Source organism: Acyrthosiphon pisum, chromosome A1, assembly GCF_005508785.2.
Source record: "Acyrthosiphon pisum isolate AL4f chromosome A1, pea_aphid_22Mar2018_4r6ur, whole genome shotgun sequence".
Taxonomy (NCBI): domain Eukaryota; kingdom Metazoa; phylum Arthropoda; class Insecta; order Hemiptera; family Aphididae; genus Acyrthosiphon; species Acyrthosiphon pisum.
The window spans coordinates 119,012,104-119,040,067 of record NC_042494.1 but is presented as its reverse complement, the minus strand read 5'-3'; the positions used below and the strand labels follow the sequence as shown (position 1 = coordinate 119,040,067).

At 27.0% G+C, this 27,964-nt stretch overlaps 1 protein-coding gene across 1 annotated transcript; it reads right to left on the bottom strand.

The window, feature by feature from the left end:
* LOC100163314 (low density lipoprotein receptor adapter protein 1-like) lies at window positions 1–27,926 on the bottom strand. Its single transcript, NM_001162446.1, is given in 8 exon segments — window positions 1–496; window positions 2,585–2,634; window positions 3,032–3,120; window positions 6,947–7,076; window positions 7,180–7,291; window positions 8,239–8,354; window positions 17,263–17,429; window positions 27,622–27,926. Coding segments are annotated over 8 exon segments (774 nt in total). The 5' UTR covers window positions 27,671–27,926; the 3' UTR covers window positions 1–435.
* Window positions 27,927–27,964: the final 38 nt, after the last annotated feature.

Genomic DNA, 27,964 nt, shown 5'->3' with positions numbered 1-27,964 from the left:
TGTGCAAAATACAATCAGCTTTATTTTAATAAGAACGATCTAAATCGGAGACAATTCCCATCAGATTACAAAAAGCTTATTTCAATACATATATGCAATACTGTCCCTAGTTATCATTATGACTACCATATATTTTTTTTTGTATTTTATAGTTATTTTTGTACCAAAAACAAAATAAAATAGACATAAAATAACAAAAAGTACTTTATACTCAGGGCCACTGGCTGAATATGAATATATATTTTATTAAATTACATGTAAACTATATATAACAAAATAATCATAATATAATAAAATTTATAAAGTAAAATTGAAAGTTGATTGAAGCTACAGGACAACCACGAGTATAGATATATGTATATTTTTATTAGTAATAATATAATAGATATATATCAATATATGTATAAATTTATAGAATCACAAGATAGGATATTTTTAGCAACACATCTGGCGATCTTGTTTGAAATGATTTGAGAAATTTGCAAATCCTTCAGGTCTGTAAAAAAAAGTAAAAATCATCATAATTTACAAACGATGAAATATAGCATGTAAGTATATAAACATTATACAAGATACACAAGTAACCAGAAATATTTTAGTATAATATTTATTATTTAGTTTCAACAATAAGCAAAAAGATAGTACCTACCTAACTGTGACTAACATGCAAGTGTCTATAAATAATATACTAATTTATAAATTATATTTCATTTGGACTATACAATTTTACACAAAAAAAGACAAATAATTTATAATTTTTTTAATTTTTAAAGGACTGTTTTGATTATAAATTGTAATCATTTCTTTTATTATTTTTTTTTTTTATTGAACTTAATTAGGTGTTTTTTGTTGTTTTGTATAGGGGGGACGGTTGGAACGGTTGGTTGGAACACGTGTGTTTTTTTAGGTTTGGCAGAATTTCAATTGGGCACCCGTATGTTTCTGCCATGCCCGGTCGAGGGATGGCGGCCTCACTCTTTAGACAGTTGCTTGCCCAGAGAGAGGACCCGAAACCGAAACCGTAGTCAGCTTGGCCACTCCGTCCGCCAAATTGTAATTACTTAGATACTATGATGTAGAATATTAATTTCCGAAGACGTATGAAGATGTCATAAATAACAAACATGAACCTAGGGATAACTTTATTTATAATATTTTTTATTTATTTTTACCGTTGTTTTAAGTTATAATATTATTTTAGTCAATGAAGTTCAGTGATTTAAGTACTGATTACCGAATTTGGCTTAAGCAATTAGTTATAAGTAATAACTAATAACTAGTACAATTTATACTGAAATGGTATTTACTTATTTATATTTGAATAAGAGACTAGTAGATATAATAAAACTTTTACGTAATTACCTAGGTACTTTTAATTTAACAGTGAACTAGGTAATATTTTAGATTTTGAGCGAAGCGATGAATGTATTGATTTTTCAATTATGTGTTTTTTTATTTATTTTTTCGTTTTTTATTTGTGTCTGTCATTACCTTTTACTACAGTAAAAATTCTTAGATTTTCTTCAACGGTATCTTTTCTGATTGGAAGTTGGTACTTTGGGGGGGGGGGGGGGAGTCAAAAGTAAGAAATTCCTAATAGTTTTCAAAAGCGCAGAGAAAAACAAAATAAAAATTAAGGAAAAATGATAATTTTTACGCAAAGTCGGATTCGACAAAATTGATTTTGGTTTTTAGTGTAACTCAACAAATGACCGTAGATATATGAAATTTCCACTGGTTGTGTATATAAGCATTTTATATACACGATAAAATTTTCAAAATATTCTGATTAATTTTTAACTGTATAATATGGACATTTGCAGTTTCCAATTTTTTTCATTTTTTGTTTTCTATGAATGTCAATAAAATTTTAATTGTTGGGTAAAAAAGCCTGAAAATTTAATACAAGGCTTTTTATATATTGCTACAATGAAATTTGAAAAATATTAAAAATCCATACACACAATTTTTATAAGCATTCAAAGTTCGATTTTTGACAAAATTAAAAAATTATTTTGTAGTTAAAAATGTATAAAATGTTCAACTTTTATAGCTAAAGATTGAAAATTTAAAACATATCATTGAATTCAAATGTGGGCGACACTCACTTGCTCACATTTTATTTTATTAATTATAGTATAAAATTCTCTATAGTTTATAACTTTTCTTGTTCTTTCATTTAGAAACATTCAAAACTAACTAGACTAAATAGGAACCATTTTTCCAATGCAATTTTTAAAAAATTAATAATTTGAATTAAATATATAAAATTATTAAAGTAAAAATGTTTTTAACAAACTATATATAATATATTTCAAATGTGGTATTTACATATTAAGCAAGTTCACTATTAATTGAATAATTTATTAAAATGGATAGATCATTTTTCAAATAACAAACGTGCAACGATAAGTTTTTGATTTATAATTTATAAGAAAAATAACACTGTTTAAATATAATTATTTTTATTTAAATGAACGCACAGTTGATAATGTATACCTTTATGGCTTTATCTAAAGGTATACGATTAAAAAAAAACGTGATCAATAATGAAAAATTATTATTATTTTTCAAATCTGTTTACCTTTGGTGTAATAATTCCACATCCAACTTAGAATCGTCTTCGAACAACACCTGTAAAAAATAAGTTATAGATCTAGTTATAATTGGTATTGAATATAATATATTTATTTATGTTATAATAAATGGAATATATTATTAGCAAAAAATAAATACATTTATGGATACAAATTAGTACAGGTAAATAAATAAAGGAAAAATTAAATTGTCCATAATGTGTTTTTATTCAAACAACATTTCATTAAATTTAAAATATTATAATAGTTGTACTGTTACATAGAAATTATAAGAATAATCAACAATTTGATTAGGATAATTATATAACATTATATAGTAAATTATCATCTTTTCTACAGAAACAACAGATAAAACAAATTTCTAAAATATTTCGTGGAAGTATAATAATAGTCAATAGAGTAATTCAATAAATAATAATGAACGACACGCTTACCCATCTGGATGTATCGTATTGCTGTCTGGGCAGAGGTTCTCCTGACAAGTCGATTAATTTCGCTTCTCTGACCTCTTGAGTCACATCATCTGCAAAAATTATCATCGTTATACCTACTTGAATTACTATAAAACTTGTGCTGTACCTATCTGCCTTTAGAATAATCTCTTATTAGTTATTATTATTATTACTATTTTATTATTATTCAATGAGCATCGGACGTGTGTGAAAAGTGAAATTTTGTAGTTCATACACAATGGCTGCAAGACAACGCTTTTGTACGTTATATTATGTATGCTTTCGCTTTTCATCTGTTACTTATATAAAATTACCGCAACATGTCCCGAAATTGTGACTTGTATTACATATTATCATAATATATCATAAATTCATAAATGATGGGCTACATCTACACTTATATTGCTTACATGCTTATTTATTTTTTCTCTCGTATTTGAATAGAGAAAAATGGGATTCGTACACAATACTGGGTGTAGGAACATTCTAAATATTCTTCAATGTAACTATACTCTTTTTTTTAGAAAATACGAATTGAGATAGATAATATAGGTAGTATAATTTAGTACGTATACATTATAATAGTATGCAGTTATCGACTACCTAATAATTGTCAAACATAACTTTATACTTTGACGATTTCAATGTTTTGTCTATAGTTTATTGTTCAAGATTAAAATTAACGATTATCACATGTATAACTTCTCAAACACTAAAACTGTGTACTTTATTTCGGTTCGTCACACAGTAAAATAGTAAACAAAATTAAAAAATAACAAGAAGTTATCATATAAAAAGTCTCATATAGTACCCATCACAGACATTGTCTTTGAAAACATAAACACGGTTTTATTTTAATTTTGTAGTCTTTGTGTAGACCAGACTTAATGTAGTAAATGGACGGTTTAGTTCCTATTGAGTGCAAATCATCGAAACTATATAACCATAGACTGTACTCTAAAGTCTAAATACAATAAAGTTATTACATATTATTATGTATAGTACCCAGACCCTATGTAAGTATATTCAAACTAGCCACCAGCCACCGTGGACATTTTATAAGCTTATGGGTATTGGCCATTACAAATAATCTATCAAATTAAAGCATAATTTAGAGGTAATATAACTATTTTGAAAAAGACAAAATACAACACGTTAACATATTATTATGTTTGTAGCATGAAATTCACTTCATACCCGGTTAATACCAAATAACCGTTTAACAGAGTAATATAAAGTTTTTAATAACGAACTGGCGATAGTGTTAGGTCAAATGGATGTTGCACATAATTACATAATATTATATTGTTATAGTATTTTTAAGCACGGATGTTTGTCTTTTAATTTTTTTTTTGAAAAACAATTTCCATCGGGTCAACCATCCACAATAATACAATTTTCTAAAACGAGTCATAAAACATTTTAATTTGTTTTTAATGAACATATTTACATTTGTATGATATGAATAGTAAATTTTTTTTAGATTGTGAAGCCAGAAATATTGCATTTTACTGGCCCAATTAACTTCGACCACTACAACAATAACAATAATAATAGTTAAATAGCCGATAGGTATAGTCTTTAACGTACGCATTAAAAAACTAAGCACCGAACACTGACAGTTATGTAAACATTGCGAGTAATAAGTAAGCTAATATTTGGATTTTGGGTAGTAAAATAATTTAATTATGGTTCTCAATATCCTCACATTCGTCCAGATGGCAGAAGACTGTTTTGAATAAATAACGTTCATTATACCTATTATGTACGAAACCAAAGCTGCATACCTATTTGGATTGAACGGGTGGGTATGTGCGATAGGAGTATGGCCGTATAGGACTATAATATTATAGCTTTTGTCTATTATCTACTAAAAGGTAAAAATAAAATTATATTGCTACATAATATGTTACATGGTATCATCGCTTTACGCAGTTCCTACCACCGAGAACGAATAATCTGTACCAACTTAATACCTTTATAATAATACCAAATAATATTAGAGGTGAGTATGAATTGTTGTTTACAATTTGTATCGTGTAAGTAGTAATTAATGCAACCTTATTCATTTTCTCAATTTACACTATAAGATATTCAACTAGGTATTATATAAAAATAATTTAAAAGTGCTTTGAAACAATGTTTTTGATTTATGTGTTTGAAAATACCTAGCTACCTAAGTACCAAATTATCAAGAAATTAAATAAAGTTATTCGCATTATGATTAAACAAACTACTTATATTTAAATTATAGTGTAAGAAAATGTGCAATTGAGTGTTAATAATTGTATTATACTAATATATATATTATGGGTATCTGGTATATATAGATTTACTTCAACGCTTAACTTTTTAAGTTGATAAATAACGTTGTGCAAGTATTACAAGTCGAGCATAGAAATTAACTGCTTTAAAGTGTCTATAGAAAAATATGTATGAACCTATCAAGAATCTATCATATATAATATATATAATACCATAATCATGATTTATTCTTTTCTTTTGTTCAAATTACAATAAGCAAAATAATTTAGTTTCACAAAAGCTTTATTTTTTTTTTTTAATCAGAATATGGTTGACAAATATAGACATTTTATCATAATATATATAGTATTATGCAGTATTTATGTGGAGATACGTCGGTTATATTGTCAAGGTTCCGCAAACATTTAATCATTGTAAAATTATTGTATCTTTATTTACATGTCCAAGATTTTTATTACGCAAAAAAATGGAATACATTTTTTTAAATATAATAATAACAAAATCATTATATAAAATTAACCTTAATCTAACAGTCACGTAACTATATTGTTTTTAATTTTCTCTTTGAAAATGCATGACCGAGTAGGTAATTTTAATTTATTTGATATGATCAAGTCTATAAATACATCACATGCATAAACATATTAATTTTCCAAAGAACTACGTCATCCAAACGGTGCCTGCTGAATTACCAGAGGCAAAATGAAATCAAATTCGATGATTGAAGATCGAAAATAAGCTTTCACTCTTCGATAAAATGTGAAAAATATTTGATAATATTATCTTCACTAATTTAAATACTATTTAAAATATACAAACATAGGTCTTGTATACATTCAAATTTAAAATGAACGTAAATTATTTTTTTCCGAACTTAAAAACAGTTATAATTATTAGGTATAGGTACATAAACATTCATAATAAGTATATTCAAGACTAATTTTAGTATAAATGATTAATATAGCCAATATAGGTACTAACTACTTATTTTAAGATAACACTTCACTCACGTGTCTTGTCTCTGTCTTACACATATAAATATATAGATACGTAATGTTTATTTATAGTTAAAACTAGATCAAATTTACACAATTTACATAATCGAATTTGTGGAGGAGAATATAAACAAGGTCCGTGCAGCTTTTTTTCATATTTTTATTTATAATGAGTTAAAAGTACTTAAATAGGTAGTTATTATTTTTAAATTCATGTTACTTGTTTTAAAAGAAATAAATGAAAAAACCGGCTTCAGCCCAGTTAAAAATATTCTCTACAAATTCAATAATATGTTAATTTCCTGTAATATTAATTATAATTAGCTATATAAAGATAACATAGTATGAATACGGTACTTAGGTTTCGCATGTTGCGTGTGTGAAAGACAGAGACAACATATTTGAGTGTAGCGTCCTCAAATATACTGATCTCCAATTAAAACGTTTTATAATATGGATATGCTTCTCCTAGGAGTAAGACGTAGGTACTCATTATTTTGACTGATTTTTTCCAACCAATTATTCTTATCGATTTAGATTTTATGTTAAAATGTAATACCTTAGATTTCCTTGACTATCGTTCGTGCAAAAGATAAAACGGAATATAGGTAAGTAACACATAATATGTATTATTTACCTGGGACGGCGTCTGCAGGAATAACGTCTGGTGTTTTCAAGTCAGCGTCTGGTTTCGGTTTGTTAATCTCCTTCCAGACGTCCGGCACAGAGCTGATCGATTGGCCGATAGTGACGGACATGTTTTGTGCCTATATAAACGGTAGATGACAGATAACAGGTATCAAAACAAAAACGGTGACGAGGTCGCATACGGACTGCGATATACCGGCGAACGGATAAACTTGACCTTACCATTTTCCGTTTGGCGCACATGAAAGCGTGACATTCCGACATGGTTAGGCCGCTGGCTGTGACGAAGGCGAACACATTGCTGTGGGCCGAGTCGGTAAAACAATGAGACACCCTGTGGCCGACGAAAAAAAAATAAAACAAAACAAAATTTAGCATTGTGTTTGAGATCAGAAAATGCGTTTAGACATTGCATGGAGGGAGGGTGGGTCGTGCATAATTTATTTATCAATGTACCTAGTAATATTAGTAATGTACCTAGTATATATTATACAACTATAATAACTACAAGATATCTATCTGTTTTTATTTTTTCATCGTCCGTGGTTAATGAAATTAGATTTTTCAACCGTACAAATATTATACTTCGACAGGTTTTTCGGTCTGCTGCAGTTTGCGGAAAAACAAATAATCAGCAAATACGATGTTACTATGTACTATATTTTCCAGACGCGTGCAATTGAATTAATATTATAATAATTATCAAGCATAAAGTATAAGAGTATATAATAGGTATAAGAGTTTCAAGTATAAAACGAGTATAACTCTTCTTAGGGAATAAACAAATTATAACTTGTGTTCAAAATATTATACATTTATAATAAAGATGATTTTCGACGTATTTGATCCAATTTTATTTATTGATTACCCACAGCTGTTTCGTTAAGATGAAAAATTGATAAAAGAAACATCGCGACGTGTAAATATACATTTTTTAAATTTAATCTGTGCTCATATGACATATACCTACTGGCTCTTACTATTATAAATTATAATATAACATATTATGAAGCTTATAGCAATAACTAATAATAAGTAATAACAGCCCGTTGTTGTGGGCTCATACTCATCCGTACCGACAGATTTAAAACGGGTTCAAAATATGAATTTCGTACACAGTCAAAACCTGACTAAACGTCTCTATATTGACAATAGTGATAAGACTCAGCTTATAGGATTCAAAATTACGTTCACGTCAAACGATAGGGACAATATATAATGTTAGATAATTAAAGTATTAAACATTCTACGGGTGTATTATATTATTACGATTACAATCACCTTTCTATCGGTGTTTCCAGCACTGTCTTCTTTTCGTCACTGGTCTCTATCACTTTGATACCTTGTCCATTTAACGTAACCGTTACGTTCTGTGGTTTTCTTTTGCTAGCTTTAGCCTGGAATATATAAAAAACAAATAAATAAATAAACATACTTTTATTTGGAAATAATTTAGGTTTGATTCAAAAGGAAAAAATATGAAATTGGTCTATGTATAAACGAGTAACTGCGCAAAGTGCAGGTTAAATAAAATACTTATATATATATTAATACAATAATTAAATAAAATCTTCTAAATAATATCTTTAGCCAAAATATCTTATACCAAAATTATATTTGAAAAAAAGATCTTGTAACCCGATTTTTATACTAGGTAATAGTATTATTGTTAAATTAACCTAATCACGAATTATTATTGAATAGATACTGAATAGTGAATGTTGTATGATAAATCTCTCAAACATTGAACTATTGGTATTTCAGAGCGATTTTCTACAAGTTTCGTGTGTTTGGACTTGATTTTTCTTTAAAAAAGTGTTTTTGTACTGACTTAAAATTATGCAAATTGAATATTTTCAAAGTTAATACATTTATAAATAAATACCTATATTATATTCGGAATAATGCATTGTTGGGCAGATGAGGTAAAATCCGACGCCGTACCTTAAAACTTTTTATAGATGAGTATCCAGAAACAAATACTTTTAATAAATCAAGGTGATCTAATAAATAATAATTATTATATTAATAATGATAGTGATTTAAAGGCAATCTTTACCTGTGATTAAAAAAAAAAAGTTAAAACACAAAAAAACTGCACAACGCGAAGTTGAGTTATTCAGCTAAATAGTCTAATATCAATAAAAAAAAAAAATATTTTAATTTACTTTTAACGTTAAGCATTAAATGTGTTTGCTAACACCTATGATGAAGTAATATCACTTCAAAAAAAATTGCATATATCAAAACTTTTTACTTTTTAGCGCATATTAATATATGGTATGATTACCTATAATATTATATAATATATTAATAATTAGGTATGTTTTTACATGTTTCATTTTTAAAATCAAAAAGTCGTGTTTATAATTCTGTATTTTGTATTATGTATTTTTTTTGAAATTTGTTTTACTAATGCCTATTATGGAGTACATATAAATATGAATATAAATTATTAAATATTATATTATACGTTAAGTATATAGTATACATTTATATAAGATCATAATATTTTATAAAATTTTTTAATAATGTGTAATACACATAAGCACAACTATGGGGGCTTAGCCCTCCTAAAACTTGTAATAGCTCCCTCAAAATAAATTATTCAATTCTTTCCTAAAATATTAACAAATCTTTAAAAATTAAACTGTATTTCTTATTTTTTTTTTTTGGAAAAAAATGTAATTATTTAATTTTTTTTAATTTTTATTTAAACTTTTTTTTTATATTGGACAACTTATATATGGGCTATGATAAATATGGTAAATACCATAAGCTGAATGCTTGTATTCGTTTTAAGGAAACACGTTATGTCGGTATGATATAAATTATTTTGTAGTTACTAGTTAGTAAGATTATTACACATAATTTTACAGTATACCTATGCACTGAACTATTACATAGAGATAGGTAATAGCGGAATAAAAATCTCCTGAAAAAAATCCCTGACCCTAGGAAAAATAACCCCCGGACTACAATATTACTGACAACCACATGGCAATTTAAAATTAGTGTAATTATTACATTATTAATATTTAATTACAAATATATTATTATTTATTATACTTAGGTATATAATATAGGTATACTTTTCATTAAAAAAAATTAATATATAATAAGTAATATTCAAAAATTAACAATAATATTGTTTTGTTTTATATCACGATGTGAAACAACATATTATGTTAATAGCTCTTTTAAAAGATTACTGATTAGGTACCTACATTCATTAACTATTTGTTTAATAACTATTTATTTTATTTGATGTAGGTATCGATCATTCGAAATATTTTTATTTTATAATATTTTAAATATTGTACCTATCTACCTATATTAAGTAAAACTTGTAAAATTTACTTCTAATAATAATTATTATTATTTATATATCGTTAAAATATTATTAGGAAAGGTAATATTTTATTTCGAGGATATATTATAATATATAATATAAAGATATTAAGCAAAAAATATTATTTTTGATGTTTGAAAATTATAATATAAGTATTTAAAAAAAGGTATAATTAAATACCTGAGTAAATAAATAATTGATTTTGTCTGTATGATTTTTTTATATTTTTAAGTGAACAAAAATGGGGGTGTGGGGGCATCACCCCACGGGTTACTTTTCATATAATGTCAGGTGGGGGCTACAGCCCCCCCAACATTTCAGCCCTAGTTGCGCCACTGGTAATACAATTTAATTTTAATGCATTTAAACTTAACACAAGTAGGTAGTTTTTGAAATTATAATTAGGTATACCTAAAAACAAAACTAATGAACTGGAATAAATATTGTACCAACATGAAAAACTTATCGATATCCAGTTAAATTTTTAAATCGCAGAGTTGTATAATATCGTATATTATCGTAAATCGTTGTTTGCCATTACAACGTGTAAAGCATGTTAAGTATATCTAATAGGTATAAAAGAACATCGATTTATTTATCTTAGTGTACATTAACTCTTCTCTGTAATTATTTTAAGTCGCTGACATTTTATTCACAACTAAGATTGTATGGTGGAGGAGATATTTTATATGGTGGGTTATTGATTTAGTTTGTTTTAAATAAAATACCAGATTTATGGCAATAGTTTTAAATCTCTAGACCCATCATTTTTAATAGTCTATTAAAAAGGTTTTCTAGGAAATATGTTCGTCTTTTTCAACTTTTAATATTTTGTCTGTAATTCAATATAATATACAACATTTAGTATTGAGTATCCTATAAATTACAAGTTAATTAAACATATTACGATTTATAAAAAAATCTAGTAATAAAAAAACATAATGTACCTAACCTACGTCTTACTGCAGAATACAGATTTAAATTAATTATTTAAACATCCTTTTCTGTAGCTTTTTGTAAGCTTAAGCGATTTATCATTTTATCTAATAAATAATCAATGGTATTAAGAGGAAATTCTGTAATGGAGAAATTCGGAAAGTCCGTTTGCTCAACTATAAGCTGTAAACGTTTGCAAACATTTCAAACACCTTGATCCAGCGTTTGGTCTGTTTAGTTCTAGTAACCAGAACTGTGGTTGACTTTGTTTATACTTTTGTCGATCGTTATCACTATTTATTGTGTTACTATCACGGATATAGTTACTTATGGTTGCACGACGGCCCACATTGGATCACAGTGCTGAGCGGCGCCGAATGTTCTTATCAATCCTGACAAAAAGTCGCGTTTTACTAGCACCCTCTACAACTACTACTAAGTTACGGTAACCAAATCGGGTTACCTAGCCACGGTGGAGCGCTAGTATGTCGCGACTTTTTTTCTATGGATACTGTGTATGTATTTATGTAACTTGATAAGAACATTTGGCACCGTCATATTATTGCAATTGCTCGTTGTTCAACCATAGTATCTATATATTATGGGTATGCTATACCACCATTTTGCGACTCATTTATCAATGATAAAATAATAAAATAAAGGGGGAGAAATTCATAATCACATAACATTATTAGTCGCAAAATGGCGGAGTAGCATACCTGTATCTATAGTGCCCTACTATTACGACTTATCACAATTTACTTTTTATGTCATACACCACGACCACGGTTAAACAAAATACCGCACTAAGCCAAGCGCTCTCGAATTTCTACCTTTCAACCACGATTAAAGATATACAGGTTACTCAACGAAAATTATTTTTTGGTGCGCTTAAAGTTAACGATCTTGTCATAGCAAGAATAACAGTTAGCGCTTTTGCATTATAGTGATTTCTCTTGGTACTACAAAATATATCAATATAGATATTATACAATATTATGTATTGGAGTGCTAGTAGTTATTCTCACATAGTTCATCAGCTGTTAAAAATCAACGTGAAAATATCAAATTTTCCAACATTAAGCGCACCACTTTTGTTGTGTATGTACATAGGGTTGTTGAGAAACCTGTATATCTTTAATCGTGCTTTCAACGTTTCAAACGTTGGCGTTAGTTCTGCAAAACGTTTCCGCTATAGAATTGCCTCTAAGTAATCCATTCGCCATTGCTAATAATTTAAAGGCATTCAACCATCCCTCTAACATGACGAATCGTATTTAATTTTATTACCTATAATCAGTAGGTATAAATAAATTAAATTTATGTATTATAAATTATGAATAATTGTATATGATAAATTATATCTGATAATTGATAACCACGATATACTATAATATACCTTATTACCTTCTATTTAAATTTTAAACCATATTTACATAGCTATATGAATATGTTAATATTATTATTTATAATAAGAAAAAAAGTCACTTCCATTACCTAGCCTTTGAAACGTATCTGACTTTAATTTAGAGCCGCAGGGCTAAGAACGATCGACTCAATTGTCAGTTATAAGTTATAACAAAGAAACTGTGGGTTTGGATAAGCAAAAACTTTCCTATACCGACCGCAATAGTCAAGGGTTTTGCATTTGGATGTCAGATTCCATCTGCTTTTGACAAAGTCAAACACAACAAAATATTATGATGCACACAACTATACCTACTAGCTAGTCTAAAACCAACGGAAAAACCCTTTATGATGACTTAACGCTGCAGGATGAGTCCGATAAGGCCACACACTCACACCAAAAGAGTTAATTATAATTTACTATTTTATTATTTAACGTTCAAATCGTGAACCTAAGTACGAACATGTAAGTATAACATTTATAATATAAGCTTTATGGTTGAGGCCGTTGTATGATGGGTTGTGAATACTGTTGTGCATATATAAAATTAGTTAAGATACATATGTATTATGTAGGTACTAGGTGGGTATGCATAGATAAATTATAAGAAATCGAAAGTATAGTTTCGCTCCGATTGCAATGATAATTTACAAAAAGATTATCCTAAATAGTAAATTGCATTATGTTCGATATGCGTTTCTTATCCGATTATTCAAAGAAAATACTTCGTCCACAACGTGCATTAACGGAAAAATAGTATATATTTACATACCTAGGCCAGTCCGTAACACTAATTCGATAGACTGCAGATTTAATTTTCACAACCGACAAAACATTTTCTGATTCGACTTCTATAAGCGCTTGCCATAATCGTTGCGCACCGATGCTAATCAATAATCATGCTGGTCTCTATTGCGACATTTATTACAGATAATATATTCGAGCAGTAGGTACTCCGTGATTGCTTGCTTTGGCTAAAATGTTGGACAAATATTTTAAACGGAGTTCGATGTTTGATGTAATGCAATATGACATTGGAGAAAATTTGCTTTTGTGTTCACACAATATATTATACATTATACATCGATACACTTGGTTTAATTTATCGCGTAAACATCGCGTCGAATATTCCAGGATAACTCGAACAAAACTATTTAATATTATGCATATATATAAAATAATAACAATATAATATTTATAGTTAAGTAAAACTACTTAGTTAAAGACAGAATTAAGTCTAGGTACCTTAAAAGTTAACTCGTAACGGGAAAGTTTCGATCAGCCGCTCCACTTTATATCCTACCCAGCAAAAAAAATATTTTGAAAGATCATAATATTATGTAAAATATCATAGGCTAATAGGTATACGACACCCAAAGTTTTCAAATATTTTCAAACCTAAATACAAAATTTAGAAAAATGTATTAACATTTAGCTCTTACACCGCGAGTACACTACAAATGAAATAGGTACATAGTGAAACATGCAAATTAATGTTTTATCTCGGAGGCTTGGAATACTTTTAAGGCAGTACGAACTTATTTTAATTAGTGCTTTTAAATCGAAATCTATATTAAATGTATACAAAATACCCACATTTGAGTATAAAATCTAAACAATAAAACATTCATCATTTTATATACACTTTGATTTCACTTCAATACTAATACATAATATGACATTTTATTTTCTCAATACAACTTAAACATACCTATTTATTTGGTTGTATATTATTATGAAAACTGATCATGTCATTATAAAATATATACTAAGTATAGGATCAAGGTTATAAAATCTAGAATTGAAAAATTAACTTATACGCATTTAAAACTTGTTTAACAATAATTACCATACTGAGTACCTACATTGGGTCATTAAATATTTAAATAATATCGGGAAATATTGTACTATCAATGAGTATATGATTTCTAATTTTTCATTACCCGTATTATACAATATTATTCATGTTTTGAACAATGTATTTACATTACAAACAGTATCATTAAATTAAATATTAATTAAATGTTATCCTGTTTATTTGACACCAATATTAAATATTTCAAACTAGAAATATTGATTAATTATTATTAGATGAATTGTTCAATTATTAATTAATAATTATAGTATTGTACGATAATATGAGTACCTATGTGACAGAGTATAGATGACAGTATATAATTTATTTTATAAAATAAATTGAAGATAGGTACATAGAATATAGTACCTAATATTAGTAATATTATACACTGATTGATATTTTCTCTTGACTAGTTTTATCAACTGTAATTTTATATTTTCCTTTTATACCAAAACTACTAAAAAAAATAACTATCAATATTAGAATGATACCAATATTTTTACTTTGTCAAGCCTATTCTTTTTATTGTAAACTCAAATATTTTCCATACAATGATTTTCTTTATAATGTAATGAATACATCTATGCCTTTAATTTAAATGCAGCATTTATCCTACATAATATATTAAATGCTTATCAAATTCTATGATAAAACAACGTATTTGACATGTGCTTAGAGCAATTGATTGACAGTATAATATACATAGTACCTATCTATCTACGTCATAGTATCAATCGCCTGAATAGAAAGAAAAAATGAATACCACATTTATTTTATTTTGTCATAGTATTGTCATAATAGAGTAGTTACTACACTCTATGGTTCAATGTCAATGTCAGTTAATATTTTATTAATTCGTCCATAGATTATAGAATATGACAAATCAAAACTGATTGTAAATTTAAACTACCGATTTAGTGAAACTATAATAATTAAATATTATAATAATGAACCAAACCAAAAATAAAATTAACATTAATAGGTAAATTAAAATACAATTAAAAATAAAACATAAATGAAATAATTGTTATAGTTTATTTGTTGGTAAACTAGTATATCTATGGTTAACAATATAACAAAACGAAAAAAACAACTAAAATAAATTATACCTACCATGAAGATAGAGTAATAGACTCAGTGGCGCCCAAGATATATTTTTCAGGTGTAGCAAGAAATAATTTTACTCGCCCACCCACCCCCTCACAAACTCAAAATTATATTATTTTATACATTTTATCATATTTTAGTTGATAATATTAGTAAATATTAAAGTATAAACCAATATAATCTGTGATTAATAATGAACATATTTCAAATTAACTATTTTATGTTATTATACCCAACAACCGCTTATTTTCAAGGTGTAGCGACCGCTACACCAAGTAATAAGGTTGGGCGCCACTGAATAGACTGTTACCAATTTACCAACGTTACTCTAAAAATTTTGGTATAAAAATATTGAATAATTATTATTTATTACTCAATATCGTAAAAAATTAACTTCACCGATTTACAACATATCGTGGTTTGCATAACCATATTTTGTATAATACATGTATATATAGTAACACATTTTTCGCATACTTATTTAGGCATATGTTTATTCAGCTGTATTAAGTCGACCGAGTGTAGTACGTTTACAACAAAATAAGCAAAAAACAATAACGGCAGAACTACCTACGTGTTACGTATAAACTTATATTCATAAGCACAAATTGTGGTGTTAGAGGGACTATTACCCCACGAGATGACTAACAAATAAAATATTTTACTGTCACATAATAATATTATATTATTATTTATAGTTCATGACATTTTTAAAACGGATAAGAGTTTTATCATCACTGCTATAACCTAACAAATTGCAACCATAGGCCACAGCTGCTGAAAACTGAATTTATTGATACGAGTATAACGATCTGATTTTGTGAAATATTATATACGTCAGTATAGTTTACCTATGCTTTATACTATAATATACCATACATAGTCAGTGTCAGCCTGGAATCTAAAGGGCTAAATTCTCGAATTATTACAAAAGCACAATAAATACAATTTCTGCATTTATTACATTCAGATTTATTTGTTACATCATCTTCACACTCAGCATCATTAGATGATTCAGTTAAATAATTTGTGTCATTTTTGTAATTAATATCACTAAAAGATAAATTTGGTAGGACATTTTTGAATTGAGAAGCAAATTGTTTTAGCTTCAAGCATATTGCTTGTCTGTCTACTCCTGCCAATTCACAAACAGTTTTTAATGCATCACTATGCTTCATTGACTCAATGTTGAACAATTATTTTGGATCTAACCAGTTACAGTCTATGAGTAAATTTTCATTTGAAACAAATCTGTTTTCAATACTATTAAGTATTTAAAGTATGGTAATCAAAATGTTAAAAGAATTTAGTTTGAATTTTTCAAGATCGCCTCCTAGCCGTCTGGGCCAAGCCGACACTGTCTATAGTCATCACGTATCAGTCATCATCCACAAGTCGCCGTTGTACTTTGATCACCTATGAATTCGTAGACATATGTTAAATTAATATTATTATTATAATTCGATTCCCAGCTATCCCAAACATAACTCCAAGGACAGAACCTATATATACTGCAGCAGACTGCACTGCCCTTAAATCAAGTTCAACAGTGCATTAATTGTACATAAATACATAAGTACCAGACATAAGGATCTATGTGAATAATATTTATTAAGTATACCAAACGAAAATTAATTTACTAACCATAACCAAAATGGTTTTAACCGCTTCGACGATGGCGCCAGCCGTAGAATCCACGGGAGTGTTACCTAGATATTTAACTTCAAACGTTGTCTGGTCGTCTTCAACAGCGATTGCGGTCCCGTCTTCCGCGTTTTGTCCAATCGCCAACGATTTGTCTTCTGACAGTTCTAAATAACATTTGAAGCAAATCATAAATTAATGGGTTATTACTTATTAATAAATAATTAGTTTTAATACAAATGTATATTTAACTGGGTATTGAAATTTTTGTTTTTCGTGTAAAATCATATTAAATATAAAAACAATTTAAAATTCGCAGTAGGTAGAAAAGTCGACATGACAGACCAATAATTATAAAATAAGTCAAATTTAGATTTTTTATCCGGTTCTTTCATTAAGACAATTAAATACAAGACGGTAACCTACCGCAGCAATTTCGTATAGTTAAAAATTATACCAATTAGCTTCAATAACAATTCTTCTGAAATAATAAACGTTAAATGTGTACTTGTAGGGCATAGACGCCTGATCTCATTTAATCATATTACAAATAATGACTTACAATGAGTCAAAACCATTATACCTATTCGATGTTGGTAAACTCAAACGTGTCAATAAACCGTTAAATAAGCGTAACAAAACATTATAATAATGATTGTATCTTTTATTCATGAATCACAAATATAATTTTGTTAATATAGCACCATAAATTATTATACCCACGAATAGGGAAGAACATTACAGTTATGACAAATATGTAAACACAAATTAACAAGCGTTTCTACATTTGCATGTTGAATTTTTGGTCACAAATAGTTTTGAATAAGTAACCCACAATTAATAAGAATAATATTATCGTTTTGAAACGAGTTTTTGAGTGATATGAATATATTTAAAGCTTAATGTTAAAATTGTTATGTTTAATTTATAAAAACCGTAAGTTATTGGTTATAACTTATAACTAATAATTACAGTTTATTCGAATAACCTTAACACTTTACCTATACATTATGAAGACACACATTGATTTCATATAGGTAGGTATAATAGATAGGTCGTACTATTCAAATAAAAACTGTTTGCATTTGTTATATCATTATGTAACTTGTAACTTGTAAGACCCAAGTGCAAACAAATTTTACATTCAGTGTTTGGTAATAATTTGCACAATGCAGGTGAAATATTTGAACAAAACCACGAACGAATAAGCTACTCACGTCTTAATTATATAGGTAGCCAAGTAGGTACGAGTACATGCCGACACCTAGCCTAATTTAAATTCTGTTCATTGTCTACTACTTTACTGAAATAATGTGGTGTATGGATATAATATAACAAATATATTAAGACTAATTAAAAAATTTAAAACATGGAAATATTTTATTTTACCAATAAAATTACTTAATATAACAAGTATTATCATAATTTCTATGTGCTCGTCTATAATATTTTTGTATAATATGTAAAACAAATTGTTTATTATTATTTAAAAATGCATTGAAGTAGGTACGCAGTAAAAAATAATTAGTGTAAAGTACACAATTTTACAGTTTTATTTTATTCAACAATTAGAGAAACGAATTTGAATCGTTCATTTAAGGTTTGTAACCACTAAACCAGAAAGTTAAAAATTGTGCTAAAAAAATCTCAACTGATTCATTGGCATTCATATCTACAGATCTAGAATTCATCAAATTATTTAAGATATTAATTGTTTTTTCTAGAAAAACATTTAGTTAAATTAAACGGATTTCTAAGAAACTATACGCTGTTTTATGTTGATAAGTTGCAACTATTTAATTTATAACATTATATTTACAAGTCCAGATAAGTTTTAATAGTAATAAAACTCATAACCATAATAAGCCATGCTAATAAAATGTGAATTAATATCAAACACAATATTATTATACTTTTGTGCACACGCATAATTTATCGAATTAAACTAATGGTGGTTTTAAAAGTTAGAGATAAGTACTATAGTACTATTTACTATCAATATCGCGATTAAAATAATCAGGAATTACCGATATTCATGTACAATCAATTATGCGCATTTGTATAAATAAAATGACATAAATTAATTTGTTTAATACTTAATTAAAGAAAAATAAAACATTAATTTTTTTTTTTTAAGTTAATTTTTATTTTTGGGACTTCAAACATTTGTTATAGCTTCATTGACAACAATGAAAAACTTGTTTTAGATTCTGAGCTGATTTTTCATAATTTCTATAAAAAAAATTTAATATACCTAAAATATTATGATAAAAATAATTACATTATAAGCTATAATTCAGTTTTCCTTATCCAGAAATTTAATTTCTTAATTGTAGTGCGTAACTAAAGTTACTGAAAATTTAAGAAATATTATCATAATAAACAATAATAATTTATTGCATTAAATAAAAGCATCTATAACTACTAGCAAACAATATGTAATAACTCTGATGTCAGTAAAATTTTAGTTTAAAGTATTTTAACTCAATTTCACCTATACCTATGTCACTATTTTGAGTTTTAATAACAATTAAATGTAATGTTTATGTTGTCGTACGTCTATTGGGCTTAACCAAACATTTTAAATATGAATATGTATATTTTTTTATATTACGTTATACTATGTACCTATTGTTGTTCATTAAAAATCCATTTACATTCTCCAAGGATTATATTTATAAATAATTTATATACATATTATATAATACTACAAGTATATACAACAAATATTAAAAAGATAAATTATGAATTTACACAGCCAATTAAATGGCTTGTTTCGTATATTTTATAAGTATGTATAAAGTCCAAAACAATAAACTTACTAAACGTGGCACAATGCATATTAGTACAATATATTATACAAATATATATGTATTATCATAATGGTGCCAATACCTATATCGTAGCTGTTTGTTATTTAATATTTATAATTGGTATATTTCATTTTTTGTGAAATAATTTTGTATCCATAAATTAAAATCTAAATATACCAGATACCTACTTACATTATTTACATTGCAAATTTATTTTACTTAAAAAGATATTGTCAGAAATTGAATTAGGCAGTTACTGAATACGAGTTTGAGTGTTTTTATATTCAATAATTATATTTATGATAGTCTAACAGTAAATTTAATTATTTGTCTAATGTTTAATGACTTATCTTGTATAAAATATTTTTTCAAACAAATCTTATCAGAAAAACATACAATTTGGTATATCGTATAAGATATTAATATTGTATAACATTTAATACAAATTTAAACCTTATAATAAAAATATCAAACATAATATTCGAAACAAACGGACATCCTACCATAGTTTGTTTGTGAAAATATAATGTTGTGTTATAATCTATTCACTATTGTCGTACTTTAGTCTTGCTGTGTATTATTTAAATACACGGAATAAATATAGGTTTTCTTTTATTTCATAAATGTATTAAAAAAAAAATATTTGTTTGGAATACGAATGAACAAAAATATAATTCTCATTGAACAACAATATTTAGAATTATTTCAATTATACCATATGACTATATATATATTTATATACTATATAGCACAATATATATACCTATAATCAATGATTATATTTATTGTTATAATTTTATAAATATAAGACGAACATATTTTATGCAAGTAAAAACATTGTAAATTTTAAACTATTCAATTATTAATTATTTTGTTTTAATTACTTTAATACGTATACTTCCTATACATTATATTATTTGAAAAAAAAAATATATTTTTCTTAAAATATAGTTGTATCTTATGTAATATTGTCAAATGTAAGTTTTTTCCTACGTTAAAAAGATAACAATATAATATACGTCAATACATCATATATAATATTATATCTTTAAGAATATTGCATTATTGCAATTTCATGTTTTGTACCTACCGAACATAACCTGTATGGACAAAATATAATTTATACTCATTTATTATACATTTAATAACTCTGGAACTACTGCTTCGAATTTTGATTTAGATCCATTAACTGTTAATGATTAACATTTTCAAAAAAAATCTTCTGCTTAATAATTATTTACCTATAGTGAAAAAGTTTGTTTTTTATTTAAAAAAAATAATTTCTATCGTCACAGGACATTTATTAAAATTGTATAAAATACGTTATTCTAAATAATTGAAAATATGGATGGTCCTTAATATACTTAACAATTGAAAATAACAGAATTTGAATAAATTCATTATTAAAAAAAAAATTATTGGTTGTGAGCATACTTGGTGAATCACTCTGTATAATTATCATCGGTGTTTTCAATTTTAAAGTTTAACAAACATAATACTTTGATTAGTCGATATTATGATTGTCAAATATAACAAAAATACAGGCTAGTTATATATTTATATCTATTAATTTTCGTGGGATACATTTATTTTCATTGATATTAAATAATCATAAACCATAATAATGTCATAAAACATATCGATCATTTATTTTACATTGCTTAAACAATTCAGTTGTATTCAGTTAAGATCCTTAAAAATTCTGACCAGTGACCAATATAAACAAAAAAGTATTGAACCAAAAAATTTCTTTACTAGTATAGTAGTATTTACACAAGAAATAAAACGAAATAATTCACGACGCCATAGTTCCGCACTCATTATAATATTATAAATTTGAACTTCATGTTTTCTACAAAATGCATTCAAGGTAATCTAGTGATTTAATTTGCATAGGTATTATATTAAACATTTTAAAGATGCTGCTAACGCATCATAAAAATTTTTCTAACATTACTGATACAGGCCAAAGTGAGTTGATGCATAATTTATAAAAAAAATGAATTATTTTAATGATTATTAGATACATTTATCTAAAATAAATGTTGTTTATTTTTGAAATCAAACTTATTACCTACTGTAGAGGTGGGTTCAATCTATAGGTAACCTATGATCAATCCACACAATATTTAGATGAAAGCGAAAACCCTTATGAGAAATTATAAATTATGCATAAATAGCATTGAATATTCACATATTTAGTGATAGTCTATACTACGTACACCAAGGCGATACCTATGTATTGAAATATTATGAAAAATATATCCTATTTATATTAATAGTAATATGTAAGTACCTAATGCTTTGCTTATCACGTTTGAAAACAAAATATCACAGTGTTTATTACTCGAATTGTAACTAGCTAAACAAAAAAGTTTTTTTTAATGAATACTAACTAAAATAAAACTAACTTCAGGAAAATTAAATTATGGTTTATTTCCTCACCTTCTAATAAATAATAAATAATCAACAAACTCGTTTAATATCAATGACTTTTTCTAAAATAAATGCAATTCGTAAGTATTTTAGGTAAATAATTAATAAATCGTTTGAAAATACAAATTTATATCATAATATATAAGTACCTAATAAGTGGGTACTATACAGTATAAATATAAGTATATAACAGTAGAAAAATTATTCTTTATACATTTAATTTCATAAACCAGTGCGGATAAAATAAATTATATTTATATTAATTGTATACTTTATATACTATATAGTATATATAGGTACATAAACATATTATATAAGTATAAATAGTACTATGTATACATTATATATGAACTACTGAAGGATTTCACTGAGTTAGCTCATCATGGATTGTTTCTGAACCATAGCCAGTGATATTTTTTATAAAATAAAAAAATGTTTGGGTGTACCTATAATTTTGTATAATTTTTTTTTAAACTTATAGGAAAAAATTATTCTGTTGACGTCGTACCACTCGAAAAACCGGTTTTGAGTCACATGAGTAGTACCTACTATCATAAAAAACGTCTCATCTGACCCATACGCCTTTATTTCAACTATATCACGCAGTTTTTTCCAGTAATGGGTATAATAAACATATACCTAATAATATTATTAAGTCGTATATAACACTGACCCAGATAACATTTCCTCTTTCGTACAAACATATTATACATTATAGTATAATATAATTTATAGTTATTAATTTATTCACCCGTAATTGAAAAGTCGTTTGTGCATTCTTTTTTCTCAAAACAGACAATTTCCTCCGATATTAAACTTACTTTTATGATATATCCATTACCCACTTAAATCTTTTTTTTACTCAAACACTAAATCCAACAGGCTATTTTAATGATTAAAAAATTTATACTCATACATAACTAATATAATATGTATAGTGTAGTTCAAAAAATAAAGTTTATTATCGTTGAATGCAGGACAAAAAAAAACGTTAAAACGTCGAATGGATATGATGATATTTATATTATTATTGTTTATTTGCCCTACCGCTGAGGCATCACTCTCGTTTGTTTATTTCCGCTGCCAAAAATCGCTCCAAATAATAAAGGTTTCGAAAGGACAGTGTATTTTAATAAAGAATAATACTGTACGAAAAATGGTTTATATTTTACTAACGATAATATTCAATAATTGTGTATACATTGGGCATGGCTACAGTTAAATCAGTTATCGTCGGTAGTTACTATACATAAATATTTAGTTGTTACGAAGTACATCAAAGTGGTTATGGTTTTCAGACGATTCGTAGTCAGGAACGTCAATGATAAGAGTCAACTCCCATAAACATATTATCATTATTGTGTGACGTCGACAACGATGACATCCGGCTTGAAATAATCAGCCCGTGTTTTCCCAGACGGCAATAAAATGAAAATGTTCTAGTGAGAAATCAGAAGTTTTTCTTGTATTTCTCATACAGGCGTGGCTTAAAAAACGTTTGGACGCAATCTGTTGTAACTTATTTTCATTTTATTGCTGACCGGGCTATCGCTAGTTTTTTTTTTTAATACGAAAATGTTGGAATACACTCACGTTACACATACATATCGGTACACTAACATAAACATAAATACTTACAATTGATGGTTATCAACGTTTTTCCATTAAACGGTAAAGTAATAGCAGGTATAGGTACTGTGATATACTGAGTGTCAAGAAGCGCCCACAAATCGAATTTTCGTAATATCTTTATAATATACAAAAATGTTCTATTTTTTGACATTAAACCAGTAGCTATAATAATGACTCGTCGTTATATCACGAGTATAATAAAAATACATTTAGAATAATGTGAAGAGAAAACAACGTTTCAGAATAAGATTCTTGAAAAATAAAATACCTTCATAAAATAATATTACTATTATTAGGTACTTTAGCTATTATAGGTACAAAGGAAATTGCAGCTAGTGATATTTTATTGATTAGTTAAAAGTCACAGCGGCGCCACTTAGTACGCGTCATTTGAGTTATCACGATTTCGAAATAATGTAAGTTTGACACGACTACCAAACGCATATAGTTTGAACTCTGTGGGCCTATAGATCGATTTTTGTATGGCCATTCGTATAATATATAGTATTTCGTATTCGTGTCACCAATAACTGTAAGTACCTACCTACCCATTGATATGGTGATATATAATGGTACATTTTTTTTCAAATAATCAATGTTTTTGTTGGTTTATGTATACTTTATAAATATGATATGAAAACGTGAATGCTTATTGTCCATATTATAATATTATAATCTGTGAATGGATACAATGGTACAAGTCAATAATGCTATTATGTTGCACTGCCATCAAATAGATACGTAATACTTATAAATGCTTCGTGATTAACATGTCAATAATACATTGGTCGCATGGATGGTAGCCATCTGAATTTTTTTTAAATTATTAAATTACGTAGGTACAGTGGTACACGTTTGAAGGTAGTCTCACTAGTCTCAGGGTTCAAACTATAAAATGATAGTGTTAAAACCTATTATTTTAAATATAGTATCAATCATATTATATAGACTATATTTCACGTGCAATTGCACACGAATTAAATACTTTTTCTTATAGAACAAATAATATTGTTCACAACGTATTGAAGAAACTAAAAAATATCCATTCAACCGAGACACATTCTATAAATCGTAATAACACAATAATTTCTCCTCCGAACGCGTGATGATGGTTACTCCAACAATTTAATTGCAATTTTGTATCAGCCTATGTCTATAACTATATCAAATTAAACTTATTAAAAATTATACATCTTGCAATGTAACGAGAAATATCCCTTTTCGCGTTTTTATTACCACGTCTGGCGCAGCTGAACCTTACAATAAAACAAAACCACGACCTACATAGATTTGTGTTCACTGACAGCGCGTACATTTTTAAAAAAATGGATAATTTTTTTCCTGTGTTCCTATATTAAGTTATTTTTTTGTTTCATTACAACGAGAATCATGGTTTCTCTCCGATTGTTTTCCGAGAAGTTAAATGATATCATTGTTCAATTGTTTGATTAGATATCGATAAAAAGGTGCCAACATTTTTCTCGTTTTTTTAAAAAAATGTAGTGATAGAAATAATTCCAACAAATTAGTTAAAACTTATTTATGATTTGTAAAAAAAAATTGAATTTTATTACAAAAAAAATCCATAGGTACAGTAGGTACAATATATTATTACGTTAATTCCAATTTAACACTAATTATTGCACCTCACGGTCCTAACAGAATAATCAAAATATAATTTTTTTTTCAACGTCTCGTAGTTGAACAATAATAATATGTCTTCATAAGACTCCTGAAAAGGCAAAAACTAAAGGAAATTGAAAAAGTGTTCCTCTTGTTCCTTAATTATACTTGTTCATAAGTAGAATATCATAACTAGGTACTGACTATACCTACCTACCTACTATACCTACGTGACATGTCATATCAATGCTTAATATTAAAAACGTATGCATAGCATGATAAACTTAAACATGTAATTTCCTAAACAAACAATTCCTAATTATTTCTAAAATGTCTAATGAAATTTAAGACTATCAATGTTTCATAGTTCATAGGTACTGTTCTCGCGATCGTAGTCATTAATATTAAAAGATATTAAAAATAAGTAGGTATACATGATTATTTAATCTGATTAGTTTTCCAAAAAGGATATTATTTAAAATACATTGTGTATTCAAACCATTTAATATAAATATATAATGTTTATTTAATAGTAATAATTTTATTGCAAGAGTCTTAGAGTTTAGGTCTAACTAACTCTAGCTTAGGTAAAAACGTGTATACTGTATTTTATTATTATTATCAAAAATAATTTTTTTTTTTAATTTCGTGCTCTATCTTTATAGGTATCTTGAATTCATATTAGATATACTCAGATGTCTATAAGATAAGTAAGTTATGTCTTATGTGATTAGTATATGTAATACATACATATCTATTAGCGTACATTACCTAAACAGCATTGTTGCTCAAAACAAAATATTTTTTTAAAACAATTTGGATTTTATATGTATGTTTAAATGAAAAGTAGATACCCGTGGGTGATAAATATTTGCAAAAATAAACCAAACAAGTGTCACTATACATAAATTGTTCGTATAGTAACAATAGTCAATTATTTAAGGCTCTATAATACGACCTACTATTATAATAATTACTATGCGAAACTATGAGCACGAAAATTAATGCCATCGTAGTCCTCTAATGTGGCTAAAAAAACGAATTACGACACCATAACTAATTTTCTTGTTTTGGTAGTTTAGAGTAGCGGATCACCCATATTTTTCACTAATTATAAGTAGGTAGCAAATTTTTGTTGTTGAAATATGTTTCAAAAATATTATATTTCGTGGTATGAGTGATGTGACGTTATGGCGTTATGGTTGTTGAGTGTTGACGTCAAGTTCGACAGACCTTTGAGTCACAAAAGATTTCTTACCACCGTGTTGTTGTATATTGTATTACATGAAATACAATAGCAGACGAATATAGACACAAAACGTGTCCATTATATAAGACAGACCAGTTCCTAGTAGCATGATCGTCCAATTTTTGATGATCAGTAACTACTAGGAATATCATTTAACTGTTGTTATTTTTTTTAACACTTGTGATGCATTTAATTTAAACTCATCTGCAGCAGATGACGCGAATACTTTAACTATCAGCTAAATCGGTAATTAGAAATGGTATGGTATAGATAAGTGATTTAATTCCCTCTGAAAAAAATGTCATATGAATGTAAAATCGCAAACAGTAAAATGTAATAACTTATGTTATGTACATTTTAATGCTCAATATCTCCCTTTCTAAACACAAAAAAATGTCTTTAAATCATTTCAGCTATTTTATTAGTAGAGAAATTATTCTCAAATATAACGTATATAATTACTGGAATAAAGCGATTTTAACAAAACAACAAAGGTAATGATAAACACACCATTGACGATTTTTTGTTCGAAAACGTGGATATTATATACTTTTACTAAAGAAAATATTATTCACTCGCATAATGCGTTACAATAATTTCACTTACTTTTATGTTTTGAGTTTCCTTTCCATATAGATTTAAGTGACAGTGGCATTCTGGCAGAGGATAGTCCGTCTATTTTTCTTCACTTTATTCTATTTTAATATTTATATTATTTCGTTCAAAACACTATACTATACTCTTAAGTCTATATTATTTGAATATAATGCAATGGCGTAGTATTACGACTACAATAATAGAGACATACAAAGTCCTAGGCTGTTTGTCGTGTCCTCACGGATTAATGACTATCGTTAACGGAACTCTCACCGCACACGGTGTGTAGTGTGTACAGTGTACATAAAACGACTGACGAACAGTGGCGTGCGCGTGGTGTCTCTCTTTCACT